Source organism: Anser cygnoides, chromosome 6, assembly GCF_040182565.1.
Source record: "Anser cygnoides isolate HZ-2024a breed goose chromosome 6, Taihu_goose_T2T_genome, whole genome shotgun sequence".
In the NCBI taxonomy this organism is placed as follows: domain Eukaryota; kingdom Metazoa; phylum Chordata; class Aves; order Anseriformes; family Anatidae; genus Anser; species Anser cygnoides.
In genome coordinates, this window is record NC_089878.1 from 19,463,281 (window position 1) to 19,489,676 (window position 26,396).

The 26,396-nt window shown below is 42.0% G+C and overlaps 2 protein-coding genes across 5 annotated transcripts in view; both read left to right on the forward strand.

Moving 5' to 3' along the window:
* Nucleotides 1-7,000: 7,000 nt before the first annotated feature.
* On the forward strand, nucleotides 7,001-10,154 carry ATP5MC3 (ATP synthase membrane subunit c locus 3). The gene is made up of 5 exons (XM_066999788.1): nucleotides 7,001-7,059; nucleotides 7,173-7,251; nucleotides 8,185-8,262; nucleotides 8,636-8,829; nucleotides 9,903-10,154. The coding sequence occupies exons 2-5, from the start codon at nucleotides 7,213-7,215 to the stop codon at nucleotides 10,015-10,017; spliced, it is 426 nt and encodes a 141-aa protein (XP_066855889.1). The 5' UTR covers nucleotides 7,001-7,059; nucleotides 7,173-7,212; the 3' UTR covers nucleotides 10,018-10,154.
* A 4,231-nt stretch (nucleotides 10,155-14,385) lies between these two features.
* ATF2 (activating transcription factor 2) overlaps nucleotides 14,386-26,396 on the forward strand; it is a 52,129-nt gene continuing 40,118 nt past the window's right edge. The window contains exons 1-5 of one of the 4 annotated variants that reach the window (XM_066999781.1): nucleotides 14,390-14,514; nucleotides 17,925-17,965; nucleotides 21,361-21,405; nucleotides 24,091-24,159; nucleotides 24,778-24,847. In XM_066999781.1, the coding sequence (XP_066855882.1) occupies nucleotides 24,800-24,847 (48 nt within the window). In that variant the 5' untranslated portion in view covers nucleotides 14,390-14,514; nucleotides 17,925-17,965; nucleotides 21,361-21,405; nucleotides 24,091-24,159; nucleotides 24,778-24,799. Of the gene's footprint in view, nucleotides 14,515-17,924; nucleotides 17,966-21,360; nucleotides 21,406-24,090; nucleotides 24,160-24,777; nucleotides 24,848-26,396 lie in introns of all 4 variants that reach the window. The other 3 variants (XM_066999782.1, XM_066999783.1, XM_066999780.1) reach the window with 3 other exon arrangements.

The window sequence follows — 26,396 nt, forward strand, 5'->3', positions numbered from 1 at the left end:
TTATAGTATTTATAGATCATATACAGACCCCTCGTATATAATGTTTACTAAGCAGCATTAATTTTGCCTTACTTATATGCCACTTTGGAATTGGGTAGGGGCCAAATATGCCTTTTGCACAAGTCTATTCAGAATCTGGAAAGGCAAAAGCTGCAGTGCAAAAAGGCAATGCTCTGTCATCTTCTCCTCAGACACAAAGCAGTCAAGGGCCACCTGTAAAAGCAGTGCTAAAATCCTGTAGTCTGCTGCCTTGGCTTTCATGCAGAGACCCGTTAAGTCTGCTCGCGGTATGTAACAGCCAATGGCTCTCTCCTGCTAACAAGGTGCAGAGCATTCGTTCTCCACATGCAAAATTCCAACCACCAAGCCAAACTGAAAGAGAATTACAGTACATATTTGTTGATTTTTTTTTTTATTATTTTATTTTTTATAATGCCCACAAGCATCTACAGATGCAATCCCATGTAATGAAGCACGTGGCCTTAAGCTGGAATTATTTGCAAACAGCAGGATTTGCTGGCAAAAGGGATGGCACTCGCTGTGTTATGAAAGCTGTCCCTCTAAAACCGTGTTTGGTTAGCACCTATGCCCTGCTGAAATCGGCATAGCTAATTCTGAGTGGGAACAGCGCCAGCACAGCAGATGGGAACGAGTGCAGGCGTGCCAGAGAGCCAGCGTGTTCATCGGGTCTGGCTGCTGGGGACAGAGCTGCGACATGGCAGGCTGTCCAGAGTTTCTGGGCTTTAGGTGCAGAGCATAAGAATATACAACCTCCTTTGTAACCATAAGCAAAATTAATTATAGTAATTTAAAAATAGCTTGCCTGAGACACGCAAAGCATGGCATTCACCACCTGAATTGGAACAGCTATTTCCCTGGGTTCAGACTGTCACCGGGTCTGGGAGGGCAGGACCATGCACGGGCTCGGCGCCATCCCACAGGCTTTCTGCTGAGCACGGCAGACCGAGGAGCTTCAGGATGATAACAGACATTCTGCGTTTATACAGCACCTTTTGGGCAGTGATCCCAAAGCAATTTGCAAGTGTGTGAGAATTTAGACTCATACTTGGAAGGTACATCGCTTACAATTAAGCAGACGAATCTTGCATGTATTAATGGCTATGGTTCCATCTCTCCTCCCCCCAGAGACTACAAACTGGATCTATAGTCTCTCCAGAGAGGGTGGAGGAAGACAAAATCATTCTGCCACAATCCTGGCATACATATGTGTACCCTGCATTTGCTCTTTACAAGGCACAAATAGACATAACAAGTCAGTTACACAAAAAAAAAAAAAAAGTGTTTTAATCCCCAAACAAAAATTATTAATTCCTATGTTTTTTTGAGCACCAGACAGCTACCTTTTCTATTTCTCTTTGCAGCTTGTCAACAGCCAAAATATAGTTCCCACAAAGACTTGCCCAGAACCAGTTACATTACTTTGAGAAACAAAAAGTCCAAAAAATCTCATAAACATAGCTTAGGTACTAGTGTTTAAACACCATGAACCTTGCTGTTGCCATACCCCTTGCACAAAAAGCCTGTGCTTTCAAGAGGCCACTAAAGAAGCATCCCTACATTTTGGGGGTGTCTTTGACTTCAGCAACCAAAGCTTATGGGTATTTCTTGAAATGATGGCTCTACTGTGGCCAAAATCTTGGTTGTCTGTGCAGTTCTCTGGATGTCTGTTTTAGCAGAAAGCGTGTATCGTGTGAACGGTGTTGTAATTGCATTGCCAGGTGTGTGCTCTAAACAGTGCAGCCAATGTGGTCAACCTCCAGCTGAACACTGTTTTCTGTTAGAAAAGATATTTAATGCTGTTAATAAGAATAAAGATCATTGCCGAATTTATTCTAATTTAATTCCAGTGTCTGTTAACTAGCAATGTCTGTGTGTGCTATCTGATTGCCTGACTGATCATTTCAGGTATTGGCTGTTCTTTGCACCACAGCACAGAGACCACCTGAACCAGCCATGGGAAACGTGAATCATCTGAGTAAAACATGTCACTCACGGGAGTTCATGTTCTTAAGTAACAAATGAAGAGGTACTCTAATTCCCCAGGTTCTGTATTTTCTGTGTTTTTATAATAAATAATTTGATTAAGCATCAATAGATTGTTTCATTACTGCTTTTTCTCAAAAATCTATTTCCAAAAAGTATTGGGGTAGGTACATAGCAATGTTTAAATACATGGAACCTCGTCCTGAAGGTGGCGATCGTAGCACATGCGGCTATAGATGGGAAGCATAAAGCGAAACTATTTGAGAGTCTGTCAAGCATTTCATTTTAGACTTATATTGCAAATGCAAATAAATTATAAATTAAATATGGCATCGGAGATTTTTTTTTTAGAAGATTGATAATTTTTCCAGAAATAAAAAATGAATTTCAAAAACAGAAGATTGTCTTTGACCTCATGTCATGCTGGGCTTCACAAAAGAGTGGCTATATTACTACATATTTACACTGTTGTGTAACATCCTGAAACCAACCAGCAGAACCTGAACACTGGACAACAGGGCTTTGTTATCCAGAGTGAGAGTGATTCTACTTGTCTTTCCTGGCAGGGCTGCTTTGGAGCCTTGGTCTCACTTTCCTCCAGAATCCAGTAGCTAGGATGAAGATGAGAACACCTCCTTCCCTTACTTAATTTCTGCCATAGCAGAGTAGTTTCCCTCTTGACAATACTCCCATTTTGATGTATAATGGCTAATGTAGTAGTAGAACATATGCATATAATCATTCTGTTATTTAAAGCAGATCTTAGAGAACCAAAAATGATACGGCAGGGATTACCACGATTTTTGCTTCAAACCACATCAAAAGTCTCAATAGTATCTGCATACCTTCAGAGTTTTGCTAAGTACAGACATGGTCTGCTGTTTGTCTCTGTGGTTAATGCCATCAGTTTCTAGCACTTGGGTGTTAAAATAATCAATGGATAGTTGAGCAGAATGCTCTATAGCCTAAATTAGTCCTATGTGGTTAATTGCCTTCAGCTCTTTACTGAATGGAGACTAAAAGAAAATGAATCTGAGCAAAAAATAGCTTGGGTAAGTACTCCGGGGGACAAAGATCACTCAAGAAACAGATTCTCCCTTTCCCCTGTAAAAGACAACTTTACAGTGATGAGAAAAAGGCTTCCGTCATCTGCTTTCCTGTAAAGCATTGCGTGCAATCCAGCCAAGTCAGCAATTAAAACTTTCAAAGTTACTTATAGCAAGATTTGCCAACTACCAATAATCAATAAGACAAATAGGTATGAAGAGTGTACTACCAAGAGAACTTCTCCTTAAAGCAGAGACATATAACTATGGCTTCATTCCTTCTTTCCAAAGCTAAATCAGTTCAAATATTGTAAAGCTTATTAATTCTGCTCTATATAGCTTCTTCCCACAAGCAATTGCTCCAGTTATCTGGTGGTCATGATTGGGAAGTCAGCCATGAAGCAGTGAATGGGAGAGGTGCACGATATTGTGTGCTGAAACATGTCCCAGGCAGTGGAAAACACTGATAAACCCTGACTTTGTAAATCAATAACAATCAATGCAAAGTACAGCATAAATCTGGAAGTTCTGGAGAGCTAACCCTGAGGTAATAACACCACTCTACATTTTAAAGCATTTCAAAACCATTAGGACATTCTCAGGAGGCTTTTGATCCAATTTCACCCCCTTTGGGGCTCTTCCAAGAACTAAGGGTTATTGGAATATATTGGTTTTCCAGACATATCTCCTCTTCAAAACAGAACTTTTAGAAACACTAGTATGAGTGTGTGATATGCTTGGAGGTACTAATCCTCTGCTGGGAAGTAAAATTTAGCCTGAAAGAATAGGTTTTGATCTAGGAGAACTATCTATTTAGACTTTGAACAATGGGATTTCTCCTGATTAGCTAAGATTTCTCTGTCAGCAAATACAGAACATATAGTCATCTTTTACAAGTTTTTCATAATGAATGTAGAATACTGACAGAGCCTTTGGTGCAAAGCACTCTGGACAGAGCCATTTATTGAACGTTGTACAGTGTTTTACTTGTTGAATTTCTAGATACATATTACTCTGCAATTGCCCAAATTCATCTGTGTCTGAAGGAAGACCAACCTGTACATAGCAGACAGAAATGCCAGTTTACAAGCACCATGGCCAGCTTCCTTACTACATGATTCCTGCATGGCAAACTGAGCAGGCAGAAAGGCTTGCCAGACCTCTTCAGGAAGTCACCAGAAAAATTCTGTCTGTACACAACATGTGTTCTGCCAACACTTACGCTGTGTGACAGTCACGGTCTGAAATGTGCAGATACCAAACCACTGAGGGCTTCAAAGTGAGACTGGGTCTTCCCGTGGTGTACCTAAAAACACAGACACGGTGACCAGGAGAAGTCTTTGTGGTTTGAGTTGAAGGGGCCTAACTGACCCTCTCTGGGAGAGACCCCTGGAAAGCCAGGGATCTCTTTCAGGAGATTTTGTGAGTGTGAGACGACATTCTCAGTCGAACTTAAGCGTTTCAGGTACATGGTGAGCAATTCACGTCAGTGCCTGGTAACATTATGGAGAAGATTATTCTTGAAGTTACTGAAGCGCATCTGAGGGACAATGCAGTCATTGGTCCCAGCCAACATGGGTTCATGAGGAGTAGGTCCTGCTGACTAACTTGATTTCCTTTTATGATAATATCACCCATCTAGTTGATCAAGGGAAATCAGCTGATGTGATCTTTTTGGATTTCAGTCAAGCTTTTGACACAGTTTCCCATAGTATCCTACTGGATAAAATGTCCAGTATACAACTAAACAAAAACATCCTATGATGGGTGAGCAATTGGCTGACGGGCAGGGCTCAAAGGGTTGTGGTAAATGGGGCCGCATCAGGCTGGTGGATGGTCACCAATGGGGACCCCCAAGGCTCCATTTTAGGGCCAGTCCTCTTCAATGTTTTTATAAATGATTTAGATGTAAGACTAGAAGGTGTTTTGAGCAAATTTGCCGATGACACTAAACTTGGAGGAGTTGTTGACACTGTTGAGGGTGGAAAGGCCTTGCAGAGAGACCTCAACAAATTGGAGACCTGGGTGATCACCAACCACATGAAGTTTAACAAGAGCAAGTGCCGGGTCCTGCACCTGGGACGAAGCAACCCTGGCTATACGTACAGACTGGGCGACGAGATGCTGGAGAGCAGCCCCGCAGAGAGGGATCTGGGGGTTGTGGTTGATAGCAAGTTGAATATGAGCCAGCAGCGTGCCCTGGCAGCCAGGAGGGCCAACCGTACCCTGGGGTGCCTCAGGCACGGCACTGCTAGTCGGTCGAGGGAAGTGATTGTCCCGCTCTACTCTGCGCTGGTGCGGCCTCACAAGTACTGTGTGCAGTTCTGGGCACCACAGCACAAAAAGGACGTGAAACTGTTGGAGAGTGTCCAGAGGAGGGCTACAAAGATGGTGAAGGGCCTAGAGGGGAAAACGTATGAGGAGTGGCTGAGGTCACTGGGCCTGTTCAGCCTGGAAAAGAGGAGGCTGAGGGGAGACCTCATCGCAGCCTACAGCTTCCTCACGAGGGGGAGTGGAGGGGCAGGCGCCGATCTGTTCTCTTTAGTCACCAGTGACAGGACCCGAGGGAATGGTGTCAGGCTGCAACAGGGGAGGTTCAGGCTGGATATCAGGAAGAGGTTCCTCACTGAGAGGGTTGTTGTGCACTGGAACAGGCTCCCCAGGGACATAGTCATGGCACCAAGCCTGCTGGAGTTTAAGAAGCGTTTGGACTGTGCTTTTAGTCATATGGTCTGAATTTTTGGGTAGATCTGTGTGGAGCCAGGAGTTGGACTCGATGATCCTTATGGGTCCCTTCCAACTCGGGATATTCTATGAATTGGAAATTACACCATTCCTTAGGGCACCAATGAACTTCTCTGGGGACCTAGCAGCAGGTCAAACCGACAGGAAACAGAGTGAGATTAACAGAAGTCTTTCTTTATGAAGAACTGCTTGAATTAAGCTGAACATGGTCCCCAGAGATCAATAACCGTGCTTCTGACTCCTCCTAAAAGCAACAACTGAGTTGCATGTAAAATATAATATCAGCTGTTATGCCTTAAAAGCAACAATAAACAAGTGTTTAATGGTGGTTTTGATGTTGCTCAGACCAAACAGCTTGTGAATGCATTTTTGCAAAGCATTCCAGAGCAGGAATCATGACAGAAAATGCACAACACTCCTGAGACTCCAGGTTGATTTTAGGAACTGACAGGAAAATATGTGACTTGAGAACAAAAAGCACAATCTCAGTTAGGAGATGTGAGATCGCCCTGGCAAAGATGCAGAAGACAGATATAAAATGGACTTTTGGATGGGTAATAAATACAGTTATTTTGAGGTGAATAGAATTTAAATATTCACTGCTATGCCTTTGATAGTGTGGTGTTTATCAATAGTACAGCAACGTGTAATGAATTCCACCAGGGCAGCACCCACACTTGCTTTACGGTTTTTTATTTGTGGTGCTGGGAAGGTTCGTTACCACAGCGGCACGTGGGTGGATTTTTATTTTTTTCAACAAGAAAAGTTCTGACTAACTGTTAAAGGTTTTGCCATTGTCACGTATGTCTTCCTTGGTGTTTGCCCATGTACTTCCGTTCCCAAACCATGGGTGCAGGTCGTGAAATAGAAAAAAAAAAAAAAAAAAAAAGAAGCAGGCAACCTATATCTGCTTTTCCTAGCCTGAAGGCAGGGCAAGGCCGCAAGGCCACAACCTCCCTCCCGCCTTGCGGCCCCATTGAGGCTCCGCGTAGAGGAGACGCGGCGGGGGCGGGGCCGAGCGCTGGGGGCGGGGCCGAGCGCCGGGGGCGGGGCCACGCGGGGGAGGAGGCCGCCGCGCGCCCCCCGGCGCTGCCAATGGCGTCGGTACAAAGTGACCTTGGCGGCTCCCCCCCCGCCCCTTCCGCCGCGCTGCATCCGGGCGCCCGCCGCCGGCCCCGCCGCGCCTGCGCACAGCCCGCCCCGCCCGCAGCGCCCCAGCCCCAGCCCGTCGGCCCTGAGGAGCGGCAGCCGCAGCCGGAGCCGGGTGAGTGGCGGCGCCGCCATCCGCCTCCATCCGTCCCCATCCGCCCCATCCGCCGCCCGCCGCCGCCTGCCCACCCGCCCGGCCGCCCCCTCACCCTCTCGCTCTCCCCGCAGAGACGCCGGATTGTGGCCCCCGGGGACGCCGCCCGCCGAGATGTTCGCCTGCGCCAAGCTCGCCGCCTCGCCCGCCCTGGTGAGTGCGGCGCCCCCGGCCCCGCGGGGAGGCCCCGGCCGCTCCTCACCGCGCACCGCGGGGCTGCGGCGGGGCCGGGCGGCGGCTGCGGGGCAACGGGGGCCGGGAGGGGCCCTGGGGGTTGCCCTAGGACGAGCCCTGTGGGGGCGCGGGGCGCGGGGGGGGGGGTCGGAGGGCGGCGGGGCCGGGGTCTGCCTCGGTTGGGGCCGGGGTCCTCGTCAAGGTGAAGGGCCCCGGCGGGCGGGCAGGGCCGCGCAGCGCCCGGCGGCTGGGCCTGGTGCGCAGCGCCCCGCTGTAGGTCAAACTCCAGGCAGCGCCCGGCCTGCGCGGGGCGGGGGTTTCTTGCCCTTGTGGAGACAAGGGGCTGACCTCCTTCCAAACGTCCTCTGTGGCCTGCGGAACATCCCCTCTCGCAAGCAGCGGGCACGGCATGGCCTGCAGGAAGAGCTTTGTGCGAGAGCAGGGATGACCTTAGGCGGCTGGAAGCCCAAGGACATACGCAGGCCTCTCGTGAAGGAGGATTCATTCATTTGTGCCTTGCTAGGCTTTAATGTCTACGCTATGTCCTTGCATTTAGCAACCTGGAAATTCGTTTTGAAGTCTTTTATTTTTTCATTTTAAAACACATATCGCTGCCAGCTGATCGATTTCCTCTTTACTTGGTCGCTGTTTTGTTACGTTTCCTGTCAGTAGGAATAGGTTCATTGAATAATCTAGCTATTCACAAAATGTCATCTGAAAACGGTGCTATCAAATTGCGTGGCAGCGCTTGTTTCTGTATGACCTACTGTATATCCAGCAGTGCAAAGATTTTTGTCTTTCCATTAAGACAAATGGCTTGGCAGATGATAGTCTTAAAATCTTAAATAAGACTTTACAGGAACAACTGTAATCAAGTGTTTCTTCTTTATAACTTTTTCCCTCCTTTTCCAGATCCGTGCTGGATCAAGAATCTTGTACAGACCAATTTCGGCATCTGTGTTTTCTAGGCCAGAGGTCAGGACTGGAGAGGTACCTTATATACAAAATTCTGTATCTTCCTAAATTACCTGGTGAGCCTGAATGTTCTCAGCCTAGAGTTCACTTGTACTAACTCAAAAATCTCTGCTTTGAAACTTGCTTTAAATCAAACACCTAATAACATCTGTTGCTGTCTTGCTGTTCCCCCTGAGAAAAGTCCTTTGTGTTTGACATTGATTGCTTTCAGGTGAACGGGTAACATTCTGAAGTCTTTAACTCTTAGTTATAGTCTCATCCCTTGCAAGAGTAACTAGTCTCTGGTTCTAATGCAACTTTTGTAACTGCAGAATAATACTGTATCAAGCTGGTCATGGAAAATGATCTGTGTCTGAATATAATGTTTTCTCATGTTTTGTTTTCTTAGGGCAACTCAACACTTAATGGGGCCCAAAACACTGTCTCCCAACTAGCACTTAGAGAATTCCAGACTAGTGCTATCAGCAGGGACATTGACACTGCTGCCAAATTTATTGGTGCTGGTGCTGCCACAGTAGGTGTGGCTGGTTCTGGTGCTGGTATTGGAACAGTCTTCGGTAGTCTAATCATTGGCTATGCCAGGTAATCAATCTCTCTCATATAAAAGTCTTGATTTATGTGCAGATGTATCTTGATGCAGCATTTGCAGATAAGCTAACTTGTAGTAAGGATCATGGAACTGTAATAAATTCTGTTAATAATTACTAGTGTTAAACACGGCTAAATAGCGTGACACTGCAGTATATTCAACAGGATGGCTCTGATAAATTCAGAACTTGGTACAGTTTACCTGGAAAAGACATGGAAGAAATGAAATCATTAGACTGGGTCAGTGTTATGGTCACTGAAGTTCAGTGTTCCAGCATTCCATTCCAGAATGGAATTCAAAATCTAGCCTGGATGTTTTTCCGTAAGAGGGGAGAAGTCCTAAAGAGAAACTGAATGAAACAGGCATAAAATAAGCTTTACTTCATTACTCTTTCAACCAGTTAAGGCTTGATTATATCTTATTTCTTAATGAAGAAAAGGAGGCTCACCTACTTGAAGAAACACAAGTGTTTTCCATACAAAGCTAAAGGGTTTTTTTTGGTTTTGGCATGAACATGTCAATAGAGGTTGTGGATTATTTAATGATATTATGATAAAGGGTTTTCCTACCTCCCCAACATCACTGCCACCACTTCATGTAGGGATAATTCATTGCCTTTTTGTAACAAACTGCTACATACTTGTTTCTTTGCTCTAGGTGGTTTCAGTTCTTTGATTTGTTTGTGAGCTACTTAATGTTGTACACACAAACTATTCTTTGAAATAGAGTTCTAATGTTACAGATATGAAATAAATTTATAAACCATAATGGTTCCTGCATGGGAGGAAAAGTAAATTCAAAGGCTGAGTATAGTCATAAAAGCTATGTTCTTTTGGAATATACAGTCTGCATAACCTGAATTTAGTCTTAATTGCCAAGACACTTGTCTTCAATGAAATCCTTGCTAAAAAATATAACAATTTGTGCATGGATTTACTGGATTTCCTATTATAGAATCTGCGGAAGGGAAGTATGAGCTTTTGGATCTGTCAGGTACATTAAACTGTGTATGAAAAACATCTTAAACATAAAGATAAAAAGGTTTTACACCTTCACTTTCTTCTAGAAATCCTTCTCTGAAGCAGCAGCTGTTCTCATATGCTATCCTGGGATTCGCCCTGTCTGAAGCTATGGGTCTCTTCTGTCTGATGGTTGCTTTCTTGATCCTATTTGCCATGTGAAAGGAGATCTGCCTGTAATACTGGCATTGGAATGTAACTCTGCATATTTTATGGGACTCCCAAAATGTTGGTGTCATGGAAATTGATGCTATTTCCAAAGTCATTTCATTAAAGATAACAACTTTAACAACTGTCAACCTGTCGCTTGCATTTATTATCTTTCTCATTAGGATATCTGGAAGACAGCATCTTGTTTTTCAGACCCTGGGGATTTGTCCTGATAATGATGTATCACATAGGACCCTTAAAACAATGACTTCAAGTCAAACATTTTTAATATATGTGGGAGCGGTACGTGTTTGTAAAAATCAATATGACCAATCTTAGGGAAATCAGAGGATACACTGACAGAGCATGAAAAGCTATATTGCTGGCCTTGTTCCATTACCTGTTTCAAACTTACCCAGAGCTGTTTCTGTGCACAATGTGTTTTTTTTTTTCCTCAGACTAGCTAGCACACAGCATATTTTTGCACTGCTTGATAGAAGGAGCCAAGCAATCCACAGTCATAGGAAAGTTCTGTTTACCTTTGTTCCCAGTTACACGATGAATTTTGATCACCCTAGAACAAATTTTCTGCTTGGTTCTGACGACTGTCCAGGTTGAACTAAACTACTGGTCAAAGGCATTTAATTGTGGCTAATAAACGTTATTCTCTTACTTAATTAGAGCATTCTTAGCATCACCTAATTAAAAGGGAGAACTTCCAGCTTCCTAATTTTGTAAAGGCAGTCTTGTGTTTTCTTCCAAACTTTTTTAATAGCAGTAGGATCAAAGCACTTTAACAAAATGTCTGCAGTATCAGCCTTTGCTTCTCACAGCATCTGTCTTCTAATAACCTAAATGCATTTAAGTTATCTACATATACAGCAGCATACTATGTGCTCTTACATACTAACTTGGTGGGGGGCTTTGAATATTAAATAATAGATCTGATCTTTCAAATATAGAGTGAACTTTGGAAGAAGGTGAGTAGGTTTAAGAGCTGCCTTGTCCTGCTGTTACTCACTTGAATCGAGGGAACTATCTAGTGTGACCTGTAAGTATACTGTCCTTCAGGAAATGGAGAAACTCACTCATGGCTCTTAGATTGGTGTGAGATGGAGGTAAGGCCTTTGTTTTAGTCTGAGCTTAAATACCAAATGGTGTTCACGTAGCCTAACTTGAACCTAGCATAAAAGGCTACTTCTCCCTTATCTTCTTTGGAGAGAACAGTCATCTCTGCGAAAGGATTAAATGTCACTCTAGAAATACGGAAAACAACCTTTTATTTAACTGCAGGTTTGAGTGTAAAATGTGTAGTATCTTTAAGTATTCAGATCTAGCGTGGTATTAGTAGTGCCCTGTGTGACGAGGTCTAGAAGTGGTTCTCTTTGGGGATTTTTTTCCCTAGATGTATGGCAAATAATGATTATGAGAATTATGGCTTAAAGCTCATCTGTGTACTGCTGTCCTTCTGGCAGTAGTTACATCTGCTTACCTGTATTTCTTTGTTCTCCCTGAATCTTAATCTTCTGTTCTTTCAGTGCTGTAGAAATATCTGCAGGCCTCCAAGGTGGTAGTCTGCATTTGCCAATATCTTGGACTGGTCTAGGCTGGTATGAAGGCTGAATTACACTCCCAGCTCTACCTAATGCCAGATAAAAATGAAATTAGTGGATTTAAATATATATATATATATTCTATGGTATTTAGAGCTAACTGGAAATTCCTCTCTAGTTTCTGCTCTCCAATGAAGAATATAATGAACTAACAATTCGGTGAGTTTTTTCTCATCACTTCAGACTTGGGTAATTGTTTTAACTGTACATGTAACTCTGCTAGTCTGTTCTACAGTCATTAATGAGAGTTGTGTTGAAGTTGCATTTAATTGATAGCACTCTAAATTTCAATGAGAGTGCTTAATTCAGGTTTAAGATTTCTGTATCATTGGGATTTGGCCAAACAAGTAACTTCAAACTTGGTTAAACCTAGCTCTGGATCAGTTAATAATACTTACAAGTTGGTTTGCACATGAAATGGCTCTGCTGAGTTATAATTGTTCGCTTGGTGTAGGGTGTTCTGGCTAGCAGTTGTTCTGGAACCATAATAAGAAAGCTGAGTGACCGCAATTACTGGACTTATATCCAGTCCTTTCCCTTGTGGTTCACTTTTGTCAACATGTACTGTTTTCTGTATGGTCAGCCTTGTTTGAAAGGCAGCACGTATGTCAGGTGTGAAACCTGTCCATCTTAGTAGTAGCATCTCCCCAAGCTTGACACCTTTTGAATCACTCTTCACTCACTGGTTAACATGGTCCAAAACCAAGCAAAATTGCTGTTAAGTTCTGCTAACTTTGGAAGAGTTGGATGTCAGTGTTACAGATAAAGACTAATCCAGCTCTTTCAAAACATGGAGACAAACCTTCAGGCAGGGAGGGTTATCCTCCTTATAGACAATAAGAGGCTTAGCCAATGAAGAATGGGTGGGTTTTTCCACATCCTAGGGCACGTAGACTCCCTTTATTCCTCCATTTTCCCTGTTCTTGAAAAACAGCTTGGTTTCACTGGTTATTGGATCACTTCAACAGCTCAGTTAGTTTGGGTGGTCTTCCAAAAAGATGATGTGTTCCTAAAATGTTCACAAAAGAGACAACTATAAAATACATTTGTCTACACATTTAGCAAAACAAACAACAAAAAAAAAACCTCTGTAGTGATTAGGCAGCAGTGATCTATCTAAAAGGACTTGACCTTCTCCAGAAGAGCTTACATCAAGAAACATCTCTCATAGGTCAGAGAAGCCAGACATAAAGTCCCTTGAGGCAACAGGAGACTTCACTTTTCCTGAAACCTTCGTTGCGCTTTCAGTTTGGAAAAATTCATATCCTCCAAACTAAGGATTCTTCATGGATGGAGCTAGCTGCAGCAGAGGTCTCCACTGTCTCTTAACTTCTGCTTGCTGTTCCAGTAGATCCAATATCATTCCACCTTTGAAAGTGATGTCTGCAAGTATTATCCTAATGTGTGGTGAAAGAAATGTTTATATTAACCAGTTATGTTATTATGTTTTTGCTGCAGGCAAGTGATTCATGCTTCCAGACCCGCTTCTTTGTTTTTTCCCCGCTTGTACTCTGTATATGTTTTCTGCAGCAGTTTCAGACTAAAGGCAAAGAACTTGCAGTTGAGCCTTCTGCTCAGACTCAGGATGGATACCACGTAAAGGTAGATCTGAAACTGAATACCTGTTTCAGATACAGCTCTTAGTTGCTCTGTGCAGGAAGTTCAGAACTGCATAGAAATAAGATTTCTGTTCCCCTCTGCAGTATCTCTTGTTTGAGCCCTTCACAGCATACTTAGTTAAGAAGAATTCTAATTAAACTGTTTTATCCCACTTTATCTTGAAGGCACTGTACAGCACTTCTGTGAAGTTCTACCAAAGCAGTTGACAAGAAATGAAACATACCTTGTTGTCTTTTGCAAGTTCAGGGAAACAGGCAATGGCATTTACATGCTGTAGAATTTGCTTATGCTACTGGAACTAATACTTTACTTTTGAAGATTTTTTTGTTGTTGTTCATAGTATCAGGTCAGGACTTTGATCAGTCTCAGAAGAAATGATTGATAATTTAAAACTTAATCTGTGCTTCAGAGCACACACCAGCTAAACTGTGCTGATGTCTGTGATTAGGATATTTTTGAACTCATCCAAAATGTTTCCAATTGCTTCTGTGTAAAAATTAGGTGAAGCTGCTTATGTTTTACGTTCTTTGTGCTTTGCTGCAGTGTTTTCGGTGGAGAGGTAAGTTGGAGGTATTCAGCAGAGCTGTGGCCTCAGGCACGAGGTAGCTCCTGCCCACAGGGCACCAGAGGGGGGATCCCAAGGACCATAGCCCTGGCAAGGTCTGAGCAGTCCGAAACATGGATGTGACATGATTCAAGTACTGTCTGCTGAGCAGAGCCCCCAGCGCTTTGCAGCCACCCTGCAGCAGCAGGGCCGGGGCTGCACCACAGCTCCTCAGCCAGCGCTTCCACACGAGCCCTCCCTGAGTGGCTGTACCCCCTGTGCAGGAGGGGGCACGGATCTCGTATGGCTTGGCTCCCAGGCCTGTGTTGTGCAAGATGTGGCCGGTGAGGCCTTAAGGCAGCCATTTAAGATCCTTGGCGAGGCAGAGGTGGGTTTTACTGCTCTCAGTACCGGGCAGCAACTCGATGACCGCCCGGCAGGCAGCGCCTTCGCCGCCGGCCCCTGCGGTCACCCATCCGCGCGCGGCCCGCGCGGCGCCTGCTTAGCTACGGCGGCGCCGCGGCCACACCCAGCCGCGCGGCGCTTCCGGCCACACAGGCACCCCCCGGGCCCCGACCGCCCCGCCGGCGGCGCCCAATCGGCGGCGCGCGCCGCCCCTCGGCGCCACGTGACCCGCGCTCCTCCGCCGCCCGCGGAGATGTCGGCGGCGCTCTCGCGAGAGGCGACGGAAGCCTGTGGGGGACCCGGCCGTTAACGCGCGCTGCGGGCCCGGTGAGTTTGTAAACAGCGGCCCCGGCCCCGGCCCCGGCACCCCCCTCCCGCCCCGCAGCGGAGCGCCGGGCCCGGCCCGGGGGCAGCGCCGCCGCCGGGCGCCGTGCGGGGGCTGCCCGGGAGGCGGTAACATGGCGGCGCCGCTCCGCTCGGCGGCGGCCCCCTCCCCCACCGCGGCCTGCGGCTCCCGCCGCCCCTAGAGCCGGGCGGGGCCGGCACCGGGGCCGCGGGACCGCAGGTAGGGGCGGGGGCGGCCGCAGCGGGGCCCGGGCCGGCCTTCAGCCCCTGCCCCGGGGCTCCGCGGGAGGGAGGGCCCGGGCCGTGCCGTGCCCGGCGGCGGCGGGGCTGCGGGCGGCCGGGGCGCCCCGCTGCAGGCGAGAGGCGTGGGCCCGCCCGGGGCCGGACGGAGCCGGATCGCGCGGCTCCCGGGGCGCCGCAGTAACGGGTCCCGCGGCTGTCGTGCGGCTAAGGAAGCGGCACGTCGCGGGCCTCCGAGCGGGGCTGCGGGCACCGGGGTGTGGGGTGGCTGCGCGGTGTCTCGGCACAAGGGTTTTATCCCCCCGGTGTGGGGCCGGGGGTGTGTTGTCGTGCTGCTCCTGCGGTGTTGTCCACCTGCAGCCCCGTTCTTGGAGTGGGATCCGTGAGCGTGCTTCCATGCCCCCGCCGCAGGCTCTGTGACACTTGCTTTTCGTTACGTTACCTTCTCCCAGAAACGATCTTTCTCCTCAAATAAAGGTAGCCACCCGTTTCTTCATGCTGGAGTGAAAAATTCTAATAGAGGCAGAAATTCTGATTCATCCACTACTTTGCAAATAACTAAGACTGAATTTTCTATTTCACCTTTCAAAGTAGTATCTTTATCCTCATCTTGTTGTATTCTATTCTATTCACAGCTGTGAATGGCCTTTCCCAAGCTCTTGCTGAATGTAAAGCTACATATAGTTGCCATTTTTTTTTATTAAAAAAAAGGCAAACGTTGCTGAACTTAAGGTTAAGTTACTGCTGTGTCTACATGAGATGGTATTAGATGCTAAATTCAACATTCATTTCAAGGATGAGGAAAACTTTTCTTTTGTGGTCCAGGGCTTCTAGTAAGTGTTTTGGATGCATCTTCAACTTCCCATTGAAACATACATCGCTGCCCATTGATGGAACTCTAGCTGTAGGCGTAATTGATGAGCTATAGTCATGTTAGGCATTCACTTAGATTCTCCAATCAAAGTTGGAAGAATCAAAGTTGGAAACTTGTTATATTAAAAGAACCAACAATTTTGTCATGTCATGAACTGCTAGTTAAAAATATGCATCAAAAGAAATGTGAAATAAAAATAATTTCATGTGCACGTGGGGTGAAGCTGCTTTTAAAAAAATCCATTATGAGTTTGTTTTACTACTCATGTGCCGTGCTAATATTTAATCAACTAGTTGAGTCTGTGATCTTTTTCACTGTACAGTCATATTTCTGTTCTGATTTGAATTCTAGAAATGTGAACATCTTTGGTATATCTTTTTCCAGAAACTTCTTGACTGTGCAACATGTAACATAAGGTGCTTTCTGGTCCTAAATTTAATCACGCATACTTCTATGAATAATTTTTGTTATCATGCTGCTACTGTGTTTTTGTGACAGCATTGAGTGGCCTGAAATATGCTATTCTTTTGAATTCTATTAATTAAATTTTGGGTGCATCTATTGCCTAACATTCTTCTCTCATCAGCTATTCTTTTTCTCCCCAAACCATTAACTAAACCTACAAATGCGTGTTTACAGCTTCGGGAAGCTTTACTAACATTTGAAGAGTATCTGTTATTTCTAATATGAACATTTTTATGATGTCTTAAAATGATCTTGAAGTAATGTATTACCTATTTTCAGAGGAATAAACATGATTCAGTAGTACTAACTTTTCTTTGTAATAATGAATAGCCTTCAAATTATCACGTCCTCCTGCATAACTTAACCACGTTTGTTTCAAATCAATAAGGTGCACTCTAAGAAGACATTGAACAGAGTTAGTGATAGAAATATGAGCCGATATTTAATAGCTGTACAATAGCTCGTATTTCTGCAAGTCGGTGCCATGCTGTTTCCAATTGTATTCTCTGTCAGTTGCAATTTAGCAGGAACTCAACCTGAGAATTTTTCTGTTAGCTTCAGTTCAAATTGGTGTTTGTCTTAAGTTATTCCAAGCAATGCAGTGTGTTTCCATTTCTGGGTAAATGCCAATGGTCATATACTTTGTTGCTTATAGGGGGGAAAATCAGTAAATCTCAATGCGCAGTGGGAGTCCTGTAGGGGGATGATCCTAATATTTTAAGGATTTTTTTTCTTAATTGAATTCTAAATTATTGTACTCAATGTTTGTTAGGTTGATATACAGTATTAAAGCATTCACACGTAGGTAATTGAGCTGATGAAAGTAGGTCCTAATATCTCACTAAGCAAACTGCGAAAAGATCAGGGGAATATTAACTCTTTATATTTCTTCTCTGAGGCTCACTGGCTTTTGACTTGTTTATAAGAGCTGCGTTCACATAGCATGAACTTCCACTAATCAAGGCAGTTGATTAATGAAAAATATCCAAGCCAGGAAGTTGATGTAGGAGCTGCCATCCAGAAGTATTAGGCCTAGGGACCTTTCTTTCACAGCACAGTCAGTGCTCCCTGTCTACCAGAATTGTACCTGCTTATGCAGAAAGCCTGATCCTTTAGTAAAACCAAAGGAACTTCATTGTTTTGTTTCTGTACACGTGACTCTGTGGCCCGTGGACATCTTGTTCTCATTTGAACTTGTTGAGTCAATCGGTCCTCACTTCTCACACCTTTTTCCTCCTACACAGTTGCTGCCTTCTTGTTTATTCTAAGTTAATTTCATACCTTCCTCAGTTTGTCTTGGATGTCAGTTACAAACACATAACTTAGGGCATCAGGAAAAAGTGTTCAGCATTAGGCTTTTTTAAAGAAGAATCAGAGCTTCGTGCTGCAGGTTTTGCATTCTTCCTTATTGTTCCCTAGAACTCTGAAACTGACCATGTGTCTTCTAGGAAACGGAACAACCACTCTAGTAAGCAGTGGAGTGGCAGTAGTGAAGAAGTTGTTCCTGTTTTCCTCTTTGCCAGTTTTTGGGGCTTACAGCCTTCAAATACTCTGGACTACAACCTATAGTTCTCTTGCAGAATCTACTGAGTCACTTTCTGGTGATTCTGCTTCCTTTATGAGGAGGAAAGTTTTATTCTTTCCATTTTTTTTTCCTCCTTCAGTCTCTTCATTATTCAGTTTTATTTTTTTATGAATGTTAAATTCTATGGTGGCATTACCAAAATACAGTTGATAAGAACACTTTTGAAAGTGGTCTCTAATGGTGAAATACTAATTACTTTTGCTTCATCTTTCTTCTTTTGCATTACAGGAAAGTGAAAAGATAACAAAAAGCTGTTCCAGTCTCTCTGGGTAAGTGGAGTGATGACTTTTTCTTCCAAAATGGAGTTGTTGATTTTATTTACTTTATTTCTTGTAAAAGTATTACTTTTACTTATTCACTTTATATCTTGTAAGTGATGTATTCTACACATAAACATCTGATTTCTACTGAAAGCAAAACTTGCAAGGTTGACTGCCTCCATAGGAAACTAGAAATGAAGATCAGATATGGAAGGTGATTAAAATTTATGCTGTACAATGCTGTATTCGAGTATTGCAAGTATAAAAGGTACCCTGTTTATTTTGATTTGCATTGACTAGTTTGGCTGCATGAGAAAGCCAGTGCTTTTAATTTTGGAGTGGTTAAATTTGGAAAACAAAAATAGCTATTTCTTTTTCTCATCTAAAGAGGCATCTCTGTCAAAATTCCTGCGTCGAGCCAAACAAGTCACTAAATTTAGTTCTTCAGGTAACTGTTAATGTTGCTCTTGACTGTGACAAATATATTCAGTCCGCTTGACTTCAGTTAAAAGCGAATGTGGAGATGAAAGAGTTACGCACTTCAAGTAGAAATCGTAGATTGATAAAGACTTTGAAAATCTTTGACCTTGCCCTTTTATGTTACAATTTTGTTTTATAAGATGAAACCTTTAGAGTATGATCTAAAAAATCTTATGCTATTAACTTAAAGCAATTGCATGCTGTGATGAGGTCTACATTAAAGCTTACAGAGGGTTAATAACTCTATACACTAAAAGTTTATGGTGCAGTAAAAAGGGGCACAATCCCAGATCAAATGTAAAGAATAAAAATAAATGTTGAATGTGCATGGTTAGTCTTGAGAAAATGCAAGCATCTGTAGAAAAATACATCACTGATGGTCTAACTTAAGCCCTCTGCGATGTACAGACATAGGAGGGACTTAATGCTGACAGAGACTTAATGCTAACAGGCTACCATCATTCTGATTTGTGTCCAAAATCTAATACATTTTTTTTTAAGTCCCACTTGCTCATTGTGTTTTCTAACCAGAATGTATAGATGTGTCTGTAAGTGGTCAGCCTAGCTGCGAAACTTGGGTTTGCAACACATGTAAGCTGGCAGACTCAGGTTGTCCTCTATGGACTGTCCAGTTCAGGTGTGCGTGTGGCGGGGTGACACTCGAGAGAATGTCCGCTCTTTCTTGCTTGCAGGCCAGCAGAAGAATGCTGAAATAGAAAAATTCTAAGGGTTTTTGGTGCTTTTGTTTGTTTGTTTGTTTTGTTTTTCCTTCCAGATCTTGTCTGTTTATAGTTGTCTGTCTTCTCAGCAGATCCCATCCTTTTATATTCAGTTCAGGTTGTTTTCTTTTGTGCTGTTTGTGTCAACTCTGAAATTGCAGGAGGGCAGTTTATTGCTACAGGGTTTAGAATAAGAAATTACGGGGTAAGGCTGCATAGTCCAGGAACAAGTTAAGGCGTAAAGGTCTTTTGGCATATAGCATGCTTGATGCTGATAAAGTGTTCAGAGGCTTTAGGAGCAAGTCTGACAAGTATTTATAGGTATGTGTGAATTATTTTTCTCAGCAAATTTGGAGATGTTTTTACAGGAATTATTAATATACATGTATACGTTTTAAACAGCTATTTAAATGTTTAATAGAAAAAATTTGAAATGAGGTGTCAGTTGGGTTTTCCATGCTTCTGATATGTAGGGAATTAAGAGAAAACAGAACATTTAGCAGTAAAATAAGCCAACAAGACACTGGTTAAGTGTACTATTCTCTTCTTTTACAAGTTGTCTACAGGAACATATTTTACAAGCAAGCCTCGGAGGATGCAGTAATAGTTTCCAGAAGGTGTACTTTAGATGTTTAATTGAAGTCTTATAAAAATATACAAATGATTGTTGAAGCTATTTTTGTGGCACGCGTAGATGAACTATGGTGCGGTGTGTCATAGAAACACCTTTACTTTTTAAATAAGCATGCTGTCTTAAATATTAGTAAAATGTTTGCAAACCTTGCTGTTATTATTTCTCTCTGTATTATATGCATTTTAAACATGTATACATACTTACAAGTATATAGTTTACTGTGCTGTTTGCCTTCCACATAATGAGTGACGAGGCATATGACATTTTAAAGTACTTTGACTTCAATCTGGTTTTTCTTTGTACTGTAAATATGGAGCAAATGAACACCAAAAATGTTAGATTGCATTCTGATTTTAGTATCAAAATTGATTATACTGCTGAGCTTATTTGATGCTTTTCCTGTTCAGCTCTGATTCTGTTTCTCACTGAGAATTGCACTGAGAATTTATAGATTTCTTTATGCTACTGAAAGAGTTTAGGATTGGAAGGCTTGTAGAAGAAAGCTGTACTTCAGTGGATTGTAATAATAATTATTTCATTGAAGTATTTGGTTTATCTGAAGAGATAAAGTTAAGGCTGGAGTTTCATTTTCAGATGGAATTGCTTCAAGAGCTATCTTTTTCTTCTGGGTGACAAGGTGTTTGCTTGTTACTTGGTTAACAAATGAAGATGTGTATAGTTTATCTGTAGCGTTTGGATTAGAAGTTCGTGTGGGTTGGGAGGGTAATGCTTTTTTCAAGATGCCATTTGTCTGTCCTCGGTATAATAACACATTAGGTAGTGTATGAGAGAAAGAAACTAGATCCTTCCTTAGCCTTCTTTCTCCATGCTGAGCAAACTTAGCTCCCTGCTACTCCTCTAGTATGCAATAGTCCAGCCCCCTAACTATTTTGGTGGGGCCCCAGCTGGTTTCTCTACAGTTTGTCATCTGCCGTGTTTTTAAGGGCTCAAAGCTGGACACAGTACTCCAGCTGTAGTATCGTGAGTGCCAAATAAAGGAGAATAATCACTTTCCCTGATCTGCTTGCAATGCTCTTGCTAATTCAGCCCAAGATGCTGTTAGCTTTCAATGCTGCAAGTGACATGCTGCTGAATCGAGTTCAGTTTGTTGTCCTCCAGGAGTTACAGGTTCTGCCCCAAAGCTGCTTGACAGTCATTTGGCCCTCAGCCTGTAGTGTTGCATGGAATTATTTTGTTCTAGGTGCGAGCTTTGCATTTGTCTTTGTAATAGGTAAATACAAGCCTTACTGATGTGGCTAGACTAATGAATGTGAGCCCTTTGTTTTCCCATCCTGTCAGATCCGGTTTCTATTTAGATTTATAATGTCCAAGGTCTTGTTGGAATGCATGAGTGAACTTTTCTCTTTTATGTGCAAGAAATTTAGTGCTTCAAGAGACTTTTTTTTCCTCAGATGTTATCTGGAATCCCTTTACAAGGCAGTATCTCACCAAGTTCCTTGTGGTCTGCAGTCAAGTAATATTAGAAAGTTCAGGACATGAATTTTTCTCCAACTTTTTTCCACTAAGTTATCCAGGAGGACAACACTTTGTTTTCTTTTCTTTATAAACAGGATATTCAAAATTCACAAGCTTCACAAACTAAAACATGAAACCAGGTAACTACTTCATATGCAAATGCATGCTTTGGTAATATTTGTTTAAAAGAGAAAATGGACAGACAGGAAAAATTCATCTTTATAGATTGTGACCTAAGAAAAATGCTAACAGTGTGGGTGTAGTGGATTTTTATGGCTGATACTATGCACTTGTCAAAGACGCACAACGAGCTATATTAACAGATATAATGCTCTGTAAGCAATTCTGTTAATCAAAATCTTCATCCTTTGGAATAAAAAAAATCATCTTCAGCCATTTCTGATAAGGATATAACTCTTCTGTTCATCGTGTATATCTATATGTGTGTATTGCAGCCATATTTCACTATATGGTGCCCCACGATCAAGATTTAACAAAGCTAATTCCTTTCAAGACCTAAAGGAGACTGACCCTGCTATTTTTGAACCTGCATTAAAAAAAATAATCTGCTTTGCATAGCTGAACAATGCAAGTGCTTATGGAATGGCTTATAAGTGCCTGTGGAGTTTGAAATAATGTACGGTAATTAGGGTGGAATCCTAAAGCTTCATTGAGAAGAACCTTATTTTTTATTCTAAAGTCTTAGTCATGAGTATTAATTTTGCATATGACATTGTTAATATTCTTTAATAGTGGTAGTACCAAGTTCATAGTTTTAGCAGTTCACGAAATATTTCACCTCTTTAGAAACTTGAGACAGGTTATGGACTCTCTGCAAAGAACAGCAGAGCAATCTCCATCCCTGATTTGCTTTGGCATCCTGTCTGCAGGACATAAATGTTTCCCTGAGTTGTCAGTGCCAAAGACTCTAAAGTTTCTGGCAGCCATTCATCTCTTCTTGGCTTGTGATCTCAGTCTCAGTATCCTCGTTCTGTTGAATGTATATATTTAGAAGTGACACTGGAATCTCTCCCCCCCACCATGTTTTGCTTCTTTGCTATTTGGTGCCCATGGCCAAGGACACTGGGCTCTCCTTCTCCTTGAAGTAATATCCTTTGCAGTAGTTTTTACCGTATAGTCTTAGAGAAAAGGATCAGGTAATATATGCCCTGCAGATATGAATCTCTGAGGTATTACATCTTAAATGGTTTGCTTAGGCTTATTTGAGCTGTTTTGTGCCTAGTGCTAAATGGCGTATATTCTTAGTATGGTTAGGCAGCTTTCAAAAGCCTTACAACTTTTCATGACTACTCTGTTGGGGGAGAGATGGATTTATTCTGCTTATGATCGTTAATCACAAAGACATCTTTATACATCAAGCCAAGCTGAGGTCAGAACTAACGCTGTTAGATCTCCATACAAATACCCATGCTTAGAGATGAACGTGTTTCCTCCAGAGTAAACCTTCGGATGGGTTAAGAGTGCTTGTCATCTCCTGGCTAATTAGATAAATCGGTGCTTTTTTTTCCCCTCCTGTTACTTGACCTTAAAATGAGATAACTTTAGTGAATAGTTACTCATCACTGTTGGGTTTACTGATGTGACAGTATCATAATTTTATATGTTTGCTGTACCAGTACTTCATTATTTTTAGTCTTTGATGTCACACTATCTACATATTACTATTATGTTTGTCTAGCACAGCTTGTCCTAATGCATGTCCCTCTTTCTCTTCCCAAAGTGGACGGATGGATGCTTGCTTGTAGAATGAGAGTGTAACTGAGAAATGCGCTCTCCTTTCTCTTCTCCCGCCCTCTCTCCTTCTCCCTAACCCAGAAAACAGAGCCAGTGGATTCATTTTGCTTTGCTGGAACCCAGAAAAGGAAGGGGCTGAGGGAAAGGCTCATGCTACAGTAAGGTCCAGTAACCAGGAAAGTATTAAAAAGCAGTAGAGCCCAGTATGAACTTCAGAGATCTTGCAGCCAAATGATTCAGGAGCAGAGAGCTCAAAATTATGAGATGAGGGACAGTTATACCTCCTGGCCACAGCTTCTTAAAACCACCTTGACCACTTATTCGAAAAAAATTAGTACAATATCATTGGCGCTTCATAGAATTACAAGGCATTTTTGTACTGGTATCGTGAAAACTTCAAATAAGTCACCACATTGGTACCCAGGCATATGGTACAGATGTGTCCTGGTCTCACCAAGGTGGAAGGGGAGGGTGGGACAGCAGATCTGCGTGACTTTTTTTCCTTGCTCCGGTATGAGAACAAACAACGTATTTCTTTTCATTCTCTACCTAAAGCTTCCTTGCATAATTTATAACATTTTACCTAAGTTAGAGCATCTGAACTGAAAAGACTTTCTTTGCTTGTAAAAACTTCTGTGATGCAACAATTTGTTGCAGGCATCCAGCTATGATATAAATTAATTGGAAAAAATCTGTAGTTCGTAAGTATTTTAATTCTTCTTGGTGGTATCCTTGAAACTTTATTAGTTTAGTTGTTGCCCTCACTGAACTTTACGGCTAATATGAGGGCTGACTTTTTTTACTTTCGTATGGGAGTTCACACTTCAAAAATGAGGGGTACTGGAATTTTTTATTAGAAGAATATAAATGAAGTAGTTTGTCCAAAAGAATTAATAGTAGAAGCACCTTTTTCTTTCTGAGAGAGGCAATACTTAATCGGTGGATCTGTTGAGGTAAACAGTTTCTTCAAAAAACTGTTGTATTTTGTTATAACGTCATTTATCATTACAAAATCATGGATTGTTGCATATTTAACAGACATAGTAATTAATATCTTCTTTCAATTACAGTTCATTGCCATGAAAAGGAGGATATGATAGCTTGCCCTATGAAACAGGTTTATATGTGAAATCTGGCAGGTATGTGTATCAGTATGTGTGGTAAGTATGCAAATCAGCACAAAATATAAGAGTGTTAGTATTTATTACTTCATTCTTAAATGTTTTTAGTCTGTTAGTAATTCAGTTGTATAGCTGTGATGTTACTGAAGTACACATTTTTGTAGTTGTATTTGTAAAAGATGACATAAAGGGCATCTGCTAACTTTGCATTACAGATTATGAAAAAAACGACAGAATCAATCGCTTTCATCTGTTGGCAGTGTATGCTTGAGTACTCAGTATTATCCGCTGCTTTGTTCTTTTTGGGGGAAGGGAATTGGGTAGTGATCACAGTGTATTTTCATTTCAGTAGCAAGCTGTCTTACTGTGTTTTCAGATATGTTCTGCAATTGATCATTTTGCATACAAATACTTGCCTTTCTGACTGAGATGCACATTTTAGACCTACTATGTTTCTATTTGGTTTTGTGTACCTTGCAGAGTTTGGAGTCCAGATGCTACTTATGTCCTGGTTATTTAGATTCTTAGTGCAGCTAGAAGGCAGAAGTTCTAGAATATTAAAATCTCTTGTGGATGTTGCTGTATTGAAAACTTGTTGCGATATTTGTAAAATGTTTTCCACTCTTTTTAATACAGGTAGCACAACGACCTGTGGAATATGAGTGATGACAAACCCTTCTTATGCACTGCCCCTGGATGTGGCCAGGTAATGGTCTGACTTGAACTTATTAACATTGATCAAGAAAAAGTAAAACAGTGAAACGTATTTCAAGGGACTGAAGAAAAGGGGGTTTATGATGATTGGTAGAAAGTATCATGTTTTCCAGTTTTGCTGAAAAGCAGATGACAGCAAGAAGTTCTAGCATTTTAATTGTGTTTATTCAGAAAAATATACATACATACAAAATATACATACAAGGAAAAGATAATTAAATTACCCTTTCAGAGCTGAACACAATTTCATTTGTTAACCCTGCCTTATTCGTTTTCATGAATATATATATATACACACACATTTTCATATTCACTAAATGTAATTTGTATTAGGTAAGCTGCATTTTTCAGAATATTTCAATGTTAGTGGGAAGCTCATTGTGAAGTTTGCAGGCATTCTCTGCTTAAGTCTATTAAAAATGTCAATTTTCTTTCAATTCAGAGTAGTTTAATATTTTGATTAATCTTCACATCTATGGTGACTGCAAATATAAAATAACTCTCATTTATGTATCTTTTTATTTATGGGAGATGCTAGAAGTATACATGCCACAAAATGTGTTTTGATTCCTACAGGGCTTGTAACATATTCTGTTAAATAGCATTAGTAGATATAGCACTGAGTGAGCAGAAAATAAAAAATACTATTAATGAATGCTTTAACAGATGGTTGCTTAAAAGGAAGCGGTCTTAACACTTTTAATTTAGTAACCTGAAAATGAATGAATTTACATTTATCTGCTGCATGAGATTGACATCCCTGCTGCCTTTATAGAGAACTAATTTCTTAAGCTGGATTTTTTCCATTATATTAGTGCACTTGGACTTATTTGGATTTTGAGTTCAAAATATTTCTATTCTTATTCTGAAAACATAGTTTTTATGATGACTGACAGTGTTAATGTTATATTAATAGAACATTTTGTATTTAAAGTGGAAAGAACTAAGACTTCTTATGTCTAATGTGTTCAGAGACATGTAACAGAAGAGGACTGCCTTCTCCTAAGCAACGTTTGTCCTCATTCTATTTGAATCTCATTTTGATGTAAGCTCTGTCAGAAGTGTTTTGCCAACTAAATCTCATATAAGAACCATCATGGGGCTACAGCAATCTTTGATTGAAGTGAAGGAGGAAGTTTATGTACCGGAGAATGGGCAAAGCTTCTCCAGATGCCAGATCATGCTATAGAATAGAGAGAGGGAGTCTGAATATGGAGAACCTGTTCCCTCCAGAGGGGTCTTTCTATCTCATAGTGCGGACAGATGTATTTGAGGCTTACTATGATAAACAGCAATATTTGTGGCTTATGCTGTATCTAGACATAAAACATAGGAGCTATGGATAATTGGACATTGAGTCCTTGGCAAGGGGAGTTCTAAAAAAAAAAAAAAAAAGTGTCTGGCCTGTATTATACTGCCTTTCAGTAATCTTGCATTTTTAACTCCCCTTTCAGCTCCACGTGACATGTCCTTTTTCACAGAAATATTCTGGATAACTGTGCTGTGAGGTCAACTAAGCTTTCCATTTTGTTTTCTGAAAA

Excerpts from the sequence above, each read along its gene's own strand:
- ATP5MC3 (XM_066999788.1), top strand. The coding sequence starts at position 7,213 with ATGTTCGCCTGCGCCAAGCTCGCCGCCTCGCCCGCCCTG. Across the intron at positions 7,252-8,184 it reads TCGCCGCCTCGCCCGCCCTG|ATCCGTGCTGGATCAAGAAT; the intron begins GTGAGTGCGGCG and ends CTCCTTTTCCAG. Across the intron at positions 8,830-9,902 it reads CTAATCATTGGCTATGCCAG|AAATCCTTCTCTGAAGCAGC; the intron begins GTAATCAATCTC and ends ACTTTCTTCTAG.